We start from the raw sequence: 14,168 nt of genomic DNA, 5'->3' as shown, positions 1-14,168 counted from the left end.
ACAGACTTCCTTTTTAATTGGTCATGGTTTGACCCGCCCCCTACGCGTTTGCCACGCCCCTTTTCACAGCTAATGAACCGTATGACGTAGAGTCTTGTGTGAGCTATCGTTGAACTCGGCAGGGAGTTCCTTTTTCATTGTTGACGATTTGCGGCGTCTGAGTGCCGCACGAATGCACGGTCGCAAGGAGCTGCGTCCGCCGGTAACTAGTGGTGGGCAGATCGAGGCTTCGTGAAACAATGAAACAGTTGAAGCAAATGTGCCATATTGTGTCGAGGCTTCGAAACAATCCGACACCCGTCTCAGCGATGACACCTAGTGGTCACTTGCAGGTGTTGATCTGAAACAACCTTGACAATGAGCCATTAAAAAAATATGTGAAGCTTGTAGGCTCCTCAATGTGCATAATGTTATTTTGGAAAAATGAATTAATAAAAGAAATCAAGCCACAATGTCTCACTTTTTTATAGATTTTTATTCCAAAATATTAATTTCTCTGCTGTGGAAGGACTTAGCCTAGCCTACTTCTTTTTTTACAGATAATATTATCTGAGACATATGTCTCCAGCCTTTGAAAAAATCCTCACACAAGGGACACTTGTTGCTGGCATGCAAAGATATTTTTTAGCAAGGACATACAAATGAGGAAAGATTACTGCTCTCTCTTTCCAGTAAGTTAGGGGACCATGAGTTCTGGGCAAAAACGCATAGTTGAGGTATTTTTTCTCTTCCACTGTGGCATCAGCTGTAGCATTGTGTATCATCTTGGTTTCACGGATAAGATCATCAAAACGTTCCCATAAACTGTCCTGTGTTTCTACTGGTGTTGATGTTGATTATGATGGGTCTGATGTTGACATTTGTGGCTCTGAATGAAAATGAAAACGGAGCTTCCATTTTTATCTATCTATCTATCTATCTATGTAGCTATATATGTATCTATCTATTAATGTGTCACTGTATGCAGGCTATAGCTGTCTGTCTCTAGCCTATCAGTCAATGTGTAAATTTAAATGTAAGCCTAAATATAACTAAACAAATCACACTATAAATGTCACTATATCACCAAAAATCCGCTATCTCAAAATCAAACTCCTCTCACAAAAACCCAAGAGATTGTGTGGCCTGTTCTAGACCCTGTCAATCAAACTCTGATTCGGCGGACCATGCCACCTGTCGAAACACTTGTGAAACACTCCAAAGCTTCATTTAGCCGTAGTCACGTGACATGGGTGTTTTGAATCACGCTTCGGATCAGTGTTTCGAAACATCTGCACTTCGGGACCTCAACAAAGCTTCGGAACGTCAGTTTCGTGTCAGCCATCCCTACCGGTAACCCCGACGCGCGCAGAGGAGCGAGGGCCCGTCCATCGCTGCTCGCAGCTTTAATATAATACTGTGACTCATCTCCTCCATGTAATGTAGAGGACTTTTTAAAATATTTTTTTCCTTTCCTGAATGTTCAAGTTCAGATTTATTGAAACATTTAAAAACAACCATAGTTGACCAAAGTGCTTAACAAGATTATGTCATGCTCATCTCACAAAATGTTATGATGACCAGAAAACAAATATGTAACAGAGAATATAAAGTAGCTTAAGAACAACATCATATGACAATGTGTTGTTATGTAAGCAAAACAAAAAGCTTCCTTTCCATAAGCTTGACAGAGAGCTTTTCGAGGTCAGGCCAATAATGAGCCTGATATCTGGAATCCAATGTCTTCTAACCTCCAAAAAGGTGACTTTTCCTGCAGGGTCTAGCCGTCATGTCATGCTTTTGGTTGATGTACTTCTCGAAATAGACAGGACTGCAGAGGTTTCCAACTTTATCACAAGCAACAATCACATATCTTCGTCGTCTCACTGAAGATATGTGCTGATGTACTGAGCTCATACACGTGCGTGGTTATGGAACTGATGAAGAAGTTACCATTGTAACTGTTTACCAGCGGGCGACCGGAGCCGTTACAGGTCTGCACGACATCTACCTGATTCCTGCCCTTGATGAAGGTCTGCCTGCAGAGTCCATACTTCTTTATGTACCTGTATAATGAGATCAATGTTTCACTGCAGAGTAAACGGCATGAGAAAGTACAACCTATTTTTGTGACACTTTCAAACATGTAAATAAAGCAGTAGTGTGATTATTAAAAAACGAAAAATTGATACAAATTCAATATCAAATCTTGACACAGTAGAAACAGAGTTTCAAAAATGCGGTATAGCAGTAGGGGTCAACACTCACGGTCCAGAATGCATGTGAACCGTGGATCAATTGCAACGTTTAACCATAATAATAGTGTGAAATACATTTTTACTGTCGCTGTTACTTAAAGTATGCTAATTCATCTCTATGGAGGGTTGTTGTAAAAAGATACAGGCAACGCAATTGTCTGTTCACGTGATGTTAAACACATGTTAAAATCCTGTGCTAATACAGCACCGGTATCTACCGGACGGAATAGCAACGCGGGTTTCGGGGCCTCATTTCGGTGTCACGTAAATGTCTTCGCTGCCCTCTGATGCTCCGAAACAGACGTTAGAGGCAAACAGAAACATCGCTGCATGTCACGCTAGTTAACACTTGCAGCAAGTAACGTTAGCCTAGAGTTAGCTAGTAGCTGGATTAAACACGGTTAAAATGCTAACAGGTAAATGGTGTAAACGTGTGTCTGTATTTCACTGTAGAGGATTCCAACACCGGTACATACAAAGTCATTATGGTTAAAAGTTATTATTACATTTTTAATACATAATTTAAATCCCCCCCAACCCCTTTTTTGTGCTGATCCAAAAATGTATCCCATCCGTGACTCAAAACTACAATGAATGTGGGCAGCATATGAGAGGCTAATTCCCCTGACATTTTCTACCACGTCACAGAACAGGGTTCACCCCTCTTGTCATTTTCTCCAATTAACTGTAATCCTGTTTCAATGACATGTTTTCTACTTGATGAAGAGAAGAAACAAATACTTTCTTGTACTATTTTTAAAGAGAAATACACCTAAACTCACTGGACAGTCTTAAGATTATTACAATCTTGGAAAAGGATTAAGGTACCGGATAACAAAAAAAATACAAAATAATTTGTTTCTGCTCTCATATTAAAAATGAAAGACAAAAATGTTTAAAAACCAGTGGTGTTTGTTGTTTTCATTGCTATATGAGAATCTCTACAATTTATACTTTGTGTGTGTGGTCTGCAGGCAATGAAGTTTGAGCATTATTATACCAATATACATAATTAGCAATAATATGAGATTATATAATATATAATATAAATGAGATTATTTATATCCATTTATGTGATTTGTTGTCATCAAGAATGTATACTAGGAGAAATAAGTTTTGATGTCTGAAAGTATTGAGGAACAAACACACACACACACACACACACACACACACAGCAATACTAGTGTGAACTAAAATGCCTCTTTAGTGCACAGAAAGAGACACATTATCTTTGCAAACAAGAGGAGCGTTTATGTGAAAAAAACTGTAACATTTTCAGCTGTATTCATCAGGTGTTGGGTATCCATACTTCTTGGGAACTTCAGGGACATGCATTTTATTGTACCAACACAAGGATTACAAATGCAGAGTGGACATTTTGCATTTACATCCCATTTACATCTGATCATCTTCTAATAAACTGAAATCAGCAGTTTGGATGACCAAATGGATGAGGGTGGTGTGCAGTCCCTTGGAGCCAGCATTGTCTGTAGATCTGTTTGGCTGGTAAGCAAACTTTGGTAGGTCCAGGGCGCGAGGTAGAAAGGAGCAGATAGTCCTTAATCAACCTCTCAAAGCACTGTATGACCACAGAGGTGAGGCTAGTATTCGTTCAGGTAGGATGGAGAAGTGCTCTTGAGTACAGGGACATTAGTCTACCTTTTGAGGCAGAGTGTGCTTAATGTAAGGCCTAAAAATGCCCCAAAAAAGAAAATGACCCTACTTCCCACTTGACTTGTTGTAAGGTAAACATTTTCCTAATGACTTTAAGGTCTCAATTGCTAGTTTCAAATCTTCTATACAGCATGATGTTCATTTAGTAAAGTATGGTCCAATTTAGAGTAAAATAGATGATTAAGCAGGATATGTTTTAGGGAGTGGCTACCTTCTAATTGACAAGTTGCTATCACAGCGGTGTCCTTGTGTTCTCAGTCATATCCACTGCACGCTCATGCCAAGCTCTATGTCAAAATATGATCACAAACGTCATTAAAATCCCCAGCAACGATGACGGCAGCGGCCAGCAAATCATGTCATGTATCTTTGATAATGCTGTGTCGGTATACGCTTGTGGTGGAACGTACACAATAGAGAAAAGATCTAACGTAAATACCCGGGGAAGGAAGGGGGCAAGGGTTTTAATGCCTCTAAATTGCTTCTATTGTTGTTCATGATGAAACGAGTTCTTTTTTTTCTAGAGGTGTAGATTCCTCTGTTCTGTCCATACCGAAAACACAAAATGCATGGCTCGATCCAGGACCTTGGGTATGAATCATGTTTCAGTAAGACAGAGGACTTTAGAGCCTCTCATGTCCTGTTGGAATCTAATCCTCTCTGTAGATCATGTTGTTCTCTAATGACTGGACATTTGCAAGAAGAAAACTGGGCAGGGGGCAATGGTGGGTTTCAGCTCTCAGACTGTTTCCGAACTCTAGGTTGTCTTCCCTGGTGTTTATCTAGTTGTGCAACAACCTGATAAATCATGACACAATCAGATGACCAATCTTTCAATACGTTCTTTACAAGTGCGAGAGACCCACCAAGAGGTGATCAACTGCAAATCAATACAAAGTTATACTGGTGTGATCACTTTTATTCTTTAATGAAACATTTCTATCCTGATATATGCGATTGCTTGTAGGAAGACAATGATCCCATCCACAGAGCATAAGGAATAATTCAATGGCTTGGAGATTATAAAATGATATGAATCACATGCTAAAAGTCGTCTCATGCTTCTTGCGTACAGCGCGGTCGGCGGGGTGCAGACGGCGATATGACGCAAATGTGGCCTGGGCGCAGAGGCTGCAGAGGGTCGGATTGCCGAACACCTCCAAGATTTTGTAACAATGCGGACACAGCCGCATACACCGCATTGCAATGATTGGCTACAGGAGAGAAGAAGTGCGTTCTTTGAGCTACTCTGACCGCAATCAGTATGAAAGACCAGACGGTTCGCGGCGACCATGCGCCCCGACCGCGCTGAACGCACATAGCGTGAAACAGCTTTAAGGTCTTTACAGATGACAGATCTCAACTGAACACCAATCCTTTTCTATCCCTTGTGTCAAGTTCCTGGGACTTACCTAGTCCAAGGAACAATGAAGCTGTTATATACAGGCTTCCAACATTTTATAAAAAACACATTCAGTATTATTTCAACTAAATGTTATGTTAATAAACTTCTGCCTCTTCCGTGTGTGCAATTTCCGATAATACTTCTGTTCCTGAAGTTCGATAGCACAGGGAGGAGTGACAACTTATTGTTTGGAGATTGATATCTGATCTATTTTTGTTACGCTACACTATCACTAGACAAATACAGACATTATGTCTGAAATGATGCATATTTGTATCATGCATGCAGTGTGTGTGACCTCAAATCCGGGTTCTGGCAGGATAAGCAACTGTATATAAGAGGCATGTTTTCTCCTGTTAGATAATTCTGTGACACTGCAAAGGAAGAAGATCATTTCGCAAAAGGTTTGCTACAAAATCTTATTTTCTGTCCTCTCTTTAAAGAGATACTTCACAGATTTAGCATTCAGCTTTGTATCAGTAGAAACCCGATAGTATTTCTGAATGACCGTGCTTCCCTCCCTCATGTCCCCCTGAGACGAGAGATCTCTGCATTTGGGGCCTGGAAAAAAAATCTTCCGATGACGTAAAATGACGATTTTTGCGTCATCGGAAGATTTTTGGGCCAGTGGCAAGGACTAGAGCCAGTATTAGGATCTACTTCCGTATGTTTTCAACACGCCCACAGGGGGTTGGACTGCCGAGTCTGGCCGAGGTATTCCGAATGAAAACGACTGTCAGCCATCTTGAACCTTCGCTAAACAGGCTTTCGGTTTTCAGCAGAAAACTTTTACAACAATTATCTGCATTCAAACTACCGGACGTGTGTACCACCGGGATACATCGGTACAGATCGGAGAATATGTAGGAAACGTTATTACAGACGCAATACCGGGCCTACTTACGTGAGCTTCGCCTGCATGGAGACCAGCGGTGTCGCTCAATGCCGCTAGCCGGCTACAGGACATCCTCATCGGCTAGGTGGAAAGCTAACGCTAGCTGTCCACCTGTCCCATCCATCCTGCTTGCAAGTGTCTGCTCATTAAACAACAAGCTGGACTACGTCCTCCTTCAACGAAACTCCCAACGTGAGTTCTGTGACTGCTGTGTTTTTGTTTTTGTGGAAACATGCCTGAATAACAGTGTACCGGCACCGGGACTATCCAGCTACCAGGCTGTTCTCGCCGGCCCGTGGAGGTGGGCTGTGTTAAACGGACTGGTGTAGAAATAAAATCCAACTAGCTACTGCTAACTGCTGGTGGAGCTTGTGACTGTTAAATGTTGACCATTCAACATTCCACGCTAATTCACGGCTGTGTTTAGCTACACCAATGCTAGTATGCGTTAGCTGAACTTTACGGATCCTGCTTGCAAGTGTCCGCTCATTTAGACCACAAACTGGACTACATCCAACTTCAACGAAACTCCCAACGTGAGTTCAGAGACTGCCGTGTTTTTGTTGTTGTGGAAACATGCCTGAATAGTGTACCGGACTGTCCAGCTACCAGGCCTGCTAGCCCTCCGAGCTAGAGATGCTCTGTCGCCAGGTAAAAGAGGTGGGCTGTGTTAACACGAAGTGGTGCAGAAACGTGGGGATTTGTATCCATTTAACTGCTAACTGCTGGTGGAGTTTGTGACTGTTAAATGCCGGCCATTCTACATTGCACGCTAATTCACGGCTGTGTTTATGCTCGGTGTTTACAGCCCACCAAGCGCTAATACTAGTATGTGTTAGCTGAACTTCACGGAGCCTATAAAGTGTGTGTATTAAATGTAGCCCGTTTCGTATGTCGTTTTTATATAATGTTGTTTTTATATTAAATGTGTAACACCACTTGAATCACGATGAAACGTTGTTTCGTGTAAATGGTTGAAATGAGAATAAAACACGCTTGAGTTGAGTTGAATGCCTCTGTTGGTCTGTCAAGTGGTAGGTGTGGCTTGGGAGTGGACTCAAAGCAACAAAGCAGGTGCATTCTGGGATTTGGTGTTTTTCATCCATATAAGACCAAAACACATTTTCTGGCTTTTCTCGGCCTAGAAGGCACAAATTTCAATTTTTTTTCACATTTCTACTACATAAGTGACCCAATTTAAAGATATATTCAGCTTTCCAGCGGTGAAATATTCCTTTAATGGATTGACAGTCGCTAAGGGTAATTTTTCTCTGTATACAAGTCTTAGTAAAATGTTTGTTTCTTTCTATTGAAGGTCGCCTTAAACAACTTCTCCATGAAGATGCTAGCTGTGTCCGTACTTGTTACAGCCATGATGGCTCTGACTACTGGTGAGTAGGAGTGATTAAGCAGTGCATGTACTCTGAATATTTACTGTTTAAGAGAGAGAGGGAAAAGAGATTGAATAATTTTTTTGTGGCAACACGAACAACAAAAGTCACTTACTCTTGTGTCAAACGGTCCAGTTCTTCCAGAGGCAGAGGCCGCTGCTGTGAGAGGCCAAACAATTCAACCAAGTGAGTTCCTCAGATTTCTATTAAAGCACATCAGGCTTTGATATGTATATTTAATTTGATATACATTTTTTTATTACTTTTCCAGATGCCGAGAAAGAAAATGGGACAGAAACACTTACTCTAAAAAGGTCATTAGATTTTTTTTCTTTGATTACATTTGTTTACATTTCATCTGTAAAATTGAGACTCAACATCGCCCTTGCTTGTCTATTTCACGAGAAGATCATGTTGTCAAGAGGTCCATACTATGCGAATTTGGTTGGTCTCTGTACGGAGGCCGCTGTTTCCGCTACTTTCCAGGAGCCACCAGCTGGGCTGTGGCTGAGGTAGTCAGGATGATTTGAGTCATTATTCTCTATGTTTATTCTGCTTGAATTGACTTGTACATTTTGCACACACATTTTGCATCTTCTTCTGTTTTTTCAATCTCATTTTGTTTTTGGCAACTCTCTGTATGTGTGTCTTCACTGTAGAGATCCTGTCTCACTTTCAATTCAAACCTAGCATCTGTGCACGACAAAGATGAGGATCATTGGATTCAGCGTTTGGCAGGCCTCAACGCTGCGTGGATCGGAGGCTCTGATGCACAACAGTTAAATGAAACAAGGTCTTAGAGAGTTTTATTTAGGGCTGTCAAAATTAACGCGTTAATTTTTGCGTTAATTTTTTAATATTTAACTCGTTAAAAAAAATTAACGAAATTAACGCAGCTGTGTTTGTTTACTTCATGTGGCGGCTGAGAAACGTAATACGTCTCCATAAGAGCAGGCGGCGCTACTCTAGGAGGGACTTACCTGATTGAATTAGGCCTACGAGCCAGTCAAGAGTTGAAACATGGACCAGTAAGATCCCAAAAGAGAAAAAAGACGATGTGTTAGAATCCAGAAATTAATGAGCACGGGCTATAAACGGGACCGAGTACTAGTTCCGACATGTTGTCTCGTCAGGAGAGATGCGCCACCGGTAAGCTGCTGTTTCGCTACACTGAGCTGCGGTTTAAGTTTGATTTGTCTGTTGCGCTACTGCTGTGCTGCCGATATGTACGTGCGCTATTTGTTTGCTTGATAACTGTTACGTTGGTCACGCTGATAAAACCTTATTTGCAGTCTGATGTTTAACGCTGTCGACTCGATAGTATCCGTGACTATATTCCAGTAAATGTTTGAAATTGGTGCGTCTCACTGTCACACAAGCTACTTCCTGGTTGCGGTGCTGGAAGGGAAATGTAGTCAATCGCTTTACATTGGTAATGGATTGCTGTGCACAGCGTCGCTATCTAAAACTACACTCAATGTTTTCACTTTAGGCCAACATACACCTTTGTGGTTTTGGGTTACTGGTTTAATGTGTAACATTGATATTGATATTGATGTGCATTTCTGTGTTTAGATATATGTGCTTTGCTTAGTCATTCAGATTAAACACTATGTATATTATAATATTTATGATATTAAGTACTGCCTAGATTGTAATTTATATTCTCTCTCTCTCTCTTTTTTCTCTATATATATATATATATATATATATATATATATATATATATATATATATATATATATATATATATATATATAAAATTTTGTATATTATTCAGAATATGGTATATTAGGTATGTGGCTATTATTGGGGGTGGTGACAAAAATCTGCTCTCAAGTCGGACAGTTTCTAGCCGTTTCAGCAGCCTTCAGCAGGACTAAATAAGCCAAATTGTTGCTGCTGTTGTTCTGAAAGATATTAAACATTCTGAACTTAGCAGAACCTTTCCTTGTTTGTTTTCTCTTCATATTTGCAAAGTTAAGTGATTTAGCATTTAAATATCCATTACTACAAGCTTCAGTCTCAATTTAAAAACGCGATTAATCGCGATTAACTACAGCAAATTGTGCGATTAATTAGTTAATTTTTTTTAATCGATTGACAGCCCTAGTTTTATTTTTTTTTTAAGATACATTTTTGGGCATTTCTGCCTTTAACCACTGGGGCAGCTTGGATATGAGAGAGAGAGAGAGAGAGAGAGAGAGAGAGATGCAGGAAATCACCACAGGTCCGATTTGAACCCTTGGCCTATGTGTCAAGGGATAAACGTGAGCTACCGACTGAGCTACCGGAGCACCCAGAGGAATTCCAATTTTTTACTTTTTTGGGGCATTACTACCTTTAATCACCGGGACAGCATGAAAGGGGAGAGAGAGAGAGGGAAGACATGCAGGAAACCTGCCACAGGTCGGATTCCAACCCACGACCTCTGTGTCAAGGTCCCTGAGATATTCAACTTTAAGTTTTTTTTCATCACTCATACAATGTTCTAAAACCATTTTGTCTTCTAAAGGAGGGTTTTTGGTTCTGGTCTGACGGTACACCTTTCAACTATGTCAACTGGTGTGGAGGAGAGCCTAATAACCTTAGAGGCAGTCAGCACTGTCTACAAATCAATTGGACAGGTAAATAAAAAGACAATGTTTACCTTTTAAAGCATAATGTAAGAGTGTCATTTGAGACATATTGTAAAATAACTTTTGGAAATAAGTGGCAGACAGGCCAGTGATTACTTTGAAAAATAATACATTTGATGATTGATAGACTTTTTGGGTCAAATGTGGGTTTAACAAATCATTTAACATTTATTAGCAATGCACAGAATTGCATAATTTATTAAACATTGATACTATATATTTTGAACATTAACGTTATTATTACTCACAGATAACAAGTGCTGGGACGACGAAAACTGCAATGTTGGGAGAGGATTTGTCTGTGTCAGGAAACGCTGATGATTCCTGGACCAACACAGAGGCATGAAGTACTTACCATGATGTGCAAACCTTGGAAGATGTGTCTGTGTCCATGTTTGTGCACTCGTCTGTATTTGTGTCTTCAGTCTCATACATAACCTAAAGTCTTTAACTCTCTAATCAAATATTTTTTAGCTATCGCTGTCGCTAGACGTTTCAGTGAGGGTGCTCTGAAATTTTGAATTTCCCTTGACACAAATAGCCTATCATTACACACACTCCTGCAGATGCCCACCCACCTCTGTGGTTTACTAAGTGAGCGAAAGAGAGAGATTGATTTGAAGTTGCAGCTACAACAGCACCATAGAACTCTGATTAGCCCACCAAACATATTTCAAATACCAGCCAACAAGCCGGGTTCAAAAAATCATTACTGCAGCTCTCATACATTGGCTCAGAAGAGTAGCCTAATGCAGCAGGCCAAATACACCACACATAGTCAAGCACACACATAAAAACACACGCGCATGTATCCTCACAGTTTTCACACTTGCAAATATGGTCAAAATAATGTAGTCATATGTCAATGTAGTGACTTAATATATCTAAATAAGCCACTGAGGGTGAACATGTTTTCTGGGCTAAAAATATACCAATGTCCTGTATAACTTTAGATTTGGTGATCCATTTTCATTCACATTTCTGTAAAACACATGTTCACTGTAATGTTCTTCTACGAGACAGAGATACGAGTAAAGTTCTTGCATGGACCCCTATCAGCTGACTCACCCACTGTGGCCTGGCTGTGCGATCCCCTGGTCTAACGTCATTTACAGCAGGGTGACGTTAAGCATCCTCAGCAGCAATCACGAAAAACGAGCGCCGTGCAAATTCCCATACTGTCTATAGAGATTCCACGTTGCACGGCGTTCGTACTCATCGGATTTTCTCTTGATCGATATACGGCTTATGCGATAAACGCTGATGGAAACGTTATTTGCCGAATTAATAATGAATTGCGATTAAGTTTTAGGTCATTTTTATGGTTGCAACCCGCAATAAAACGAAGAAGTTTTAGTTCATTTCCGCCCAGTATTTCCGCTCTGTTTGCACACATGACAGATGTAAGTGGACAAACGAGGAGACAAGATACTTTTTGAATTTAATTTACCAGAAAAATATAACAGCTATTTTAGATAGCAAATATCTAAGAAATGCCATCATTTATCAGGAGCTCGCGAAGGAAATGGCCAACAAAGGTTACGACAAGCCGTGGGACGTCCTGCGGAGTAAATGGAAGGCGCTCTAACAGCGATACATGTCTCAAAAAAGAGAGTTGTCTCTCAGCAGTGCCAGAGGGAAAATAAAAGGCAAGTTCCACCTTTTTGATGAGCTGGATCAGATCCTCGGCCAAAGGCCCATCGTAGCTTCCTTGGCTTCTAATATTAACAACAACAACAACTACTTTTGTCTAGCAAAACTTTGTTCGCAAAAGTTTGCTTGAATCTTGTGCGATTCAGTGCAAAAATGAATGGAAACCTTAAAATGTCTCAAATCAATTCAATATACCAATTTAATCGCAAAACAGCATGTAACGTCATTACGCACAGGTTTTTATTTGCTTTAAAGCTGTTGGATGGAAACACACTTTCACCAGCTTTATTCGCATGAGCTTTTTTTACCGAACTTCAGATAATTTGATTGACAAGTAGATGGAAACTTAGCTACTGTCGAATTACCGTGACTGCACCGCAGACACGAAAGGACCCAGAGCGGAAATGTGCCTCCAGCAACAGAGAGTAAGGAGTGTCAAGAGGGCAAACCCCCTGCCTATATAGCATGCAGTTACTTCCTGATTGGTCCAGAGAGTGTGAGTGTGATTGAAACCTTTGCGACCAATCTACCTGCTACAACAGGTTTTGATAAAGTCTCCACACCTTGATGTTTAGGGAGTAAAAAACTATCCATTGCTAGCGTTAGACTCACACTAATCCTAACGGCTCCACATATTGAGCTCTCCTTCTTCTGTCTGAAAACGTTACTGCGGAAGTAAGGTCAAAAGATCAATGTGTGCTGCACCCTTTGGCCGAATACGATCACTTGTATTTAAAAAAAATAATCGGTTTGTTTTATTAATGTATTTATTCATTTTTCAAATATAAATTATACTATTTACAGATTAACGATTTTTTATTCATTTATAAAATCAACCACATCAATTTCTTGGGGGTGCTAAGGGGGTGCTATGGCAGTCCTAGGGGTAGCTACAGGACCCCCTAGCCCCTCCCTGGCGTCGCCTATGATAACAAGCAATGGCCTGCTTGTCGGTCAGTCATTATGAACTCATGATGTGTAGCCAAGAATTGTTCAAATCAACAGAACTTTATTTAAAATCTTGGTTGACACCCTATGGTTCCTAAGATGCCAAATATGTCAGGATGAATTTGGGAAAATGGGTGTAAAATGATGTGCAAGACATGTCTGTTATTTTCACTTGAAGGGAGGCTACAGCCTTAAAATGTGTCTCAGAGTCTAAGGTTTGAGCATTTCAATTGGTGTAAAAGAATCATAACATATATAGAGGTTTACTCCTCGACGAAGTGACCGTGGGTTCAATTCCGACCTGTGCCCATTTGCTGCATGTCATTCCCCTTCTCTCTCCCCTTTCAAGTCTAAGCTGTCCTATCCAAATAAAGTCCTAAAATGCCTAAAAATTATCTTAAAAAAAAGAAAATTAGAAACAAGCAAATGTAGAATAGGATGCTGACAGAATGTGTGGACTCAGATCATAGATGGTCCAGAGAAAATTCAGCCCTCTAAAATGTGTTGGGATTCAAAGGTGTACTGTCGATTTCATTGTCATTTGAAAATAAGAAGAAGACTATTATAAAGACTACTATAAAATGTGTCCAACACCTTTTTGTGTCCCCCACAGGTATCTTTACTCCACCTGCAGGCGTTTATTATTTTATCTTCCATCATTCTGGAGGTCACGGTAGGACAAAGTTGTTTCTCTACAAGCACAACCGGTGCTTGGTTTTACCTGAGGAGCATACAGCAGGCCAATAAGTCACCACTTTGTTGGGATAAGGAATCAATTCTCATACATCTATATCTTTACAAATCCAAACAGTCAGTTAACAAAGAAGGATGTTTGTCCTATTGTAAATTCACAGAGAAAAATCTTCTGAAAATAAGTCTGCACTGTTAAATGTACTATTTTGTGTCACAACGCTTTATTGTGCAAATAGACTTTAAGCAGATATCTCTACACTTATCTCAATCTCTGTTAGAATGTAACCAAAACCTGACAAAAGAAAAGAGCAAGGGCAAAACCCTCATAGAAATATATAATTCATGATGTATATTATGAAGGTTGTTGTTTTATTGTGCTTTGACTGGAAAATGGAATAAACAATTACATTAATTTATTTTTTATAAATGTATTAATGTAAATGAATGTGGGAATCTTGTGAAACTGTTTAATAAATAAAGCTGCATGCTATGGATCATATCCGTAATCTCTGCACTGTTTATATCCCGATGTAAGATAAGTAACCCACACAGAGATACCATTGTGATAAAGGCCTCTTCAAACCAGAAGTGAGAATTAAATAGTGGTTTGTGGTGACCCACAATGTAGAGACA

The 14,168-nt window shown here is 40.1% G+C and overlaps 1 protein-coding gene across 1 annotated transcript; it reads left to right on the top strand.

The window, feature by feature from the left end:
• The first annotated feature begins 7,527 nt into the window (after positions 1 to 7,527).
• On the top strand, positions 7,528 to 11,509 carry LOC120573441 (ladderlectin-like). Its single transcript, XM_039823167.1, has 7 exons — positions 7,528 to 7,602; positions 7,738 to 7,788; positions 8,008 to 8,114; positions 8,262 to 8,380; position 8,614; positions 10,118 to 10,229; positions 10,492 to 11,509. The coding sequence occupies exons 1-7, from the start codon at positions 7,548 to 7,550 to the stop codon at positions 10,557 to 10,559; spliced, it is 513 nt and encodes a 170-aa protein (XP_039679101.1). The 5' UTR covers positions 7,528 to 7,547; the 3' UTR covers positions 10,560 to 11,509.
• The last annotated feature ends 2,659 nt before the right edge of the window (positions 11,510 to 14,168 follow it).

Source organism: Perca fluviatilis, chromosome 14 (genome assembly GCF_010015445.1).
Source record: "Perca fluviatilis chromosome 14, GENO_Pfluv_1.0, whole genome shotgun sequence".
Lineage (NCBI taxonomy): Eukaryota > Metazoa > Chordata > Actinopteri > Perciformes > Percidae > Perca > Perca fluviatilis.
Note: the sequence above shows the minus strand (reverse complement) of the source record. Positions and strands in the feature narration are given on the sequence as shown.

What these genes read in the sequence shown, in the direction of transcription:
- LOC120573441 (XM_039823167.1), top strand. Translation starts at nt 7,548, where the DNA reads ATGAAGATGCTAGCTGTGTCCGTACTTGTTACAGCCATGATGGCTCTG. An exon ending in AGGCCAAACAATTCAACCAA is followed by an intron (nt 7,789 to 8,007) that starts GTGAGTTCCTCA and finishes CTATTTCACGAG; the next exon opens with AAGATCATGTTGTCAAGAGG. An exon ending in TCTACAAATCAATTGGACAG is followed by an intron (nt 10,230 to 10,491) that starts GTAAATAAAAAG and finishes TATTACTCACAG; the next exon opens with ATAACAAGTGCTGGGACGAC.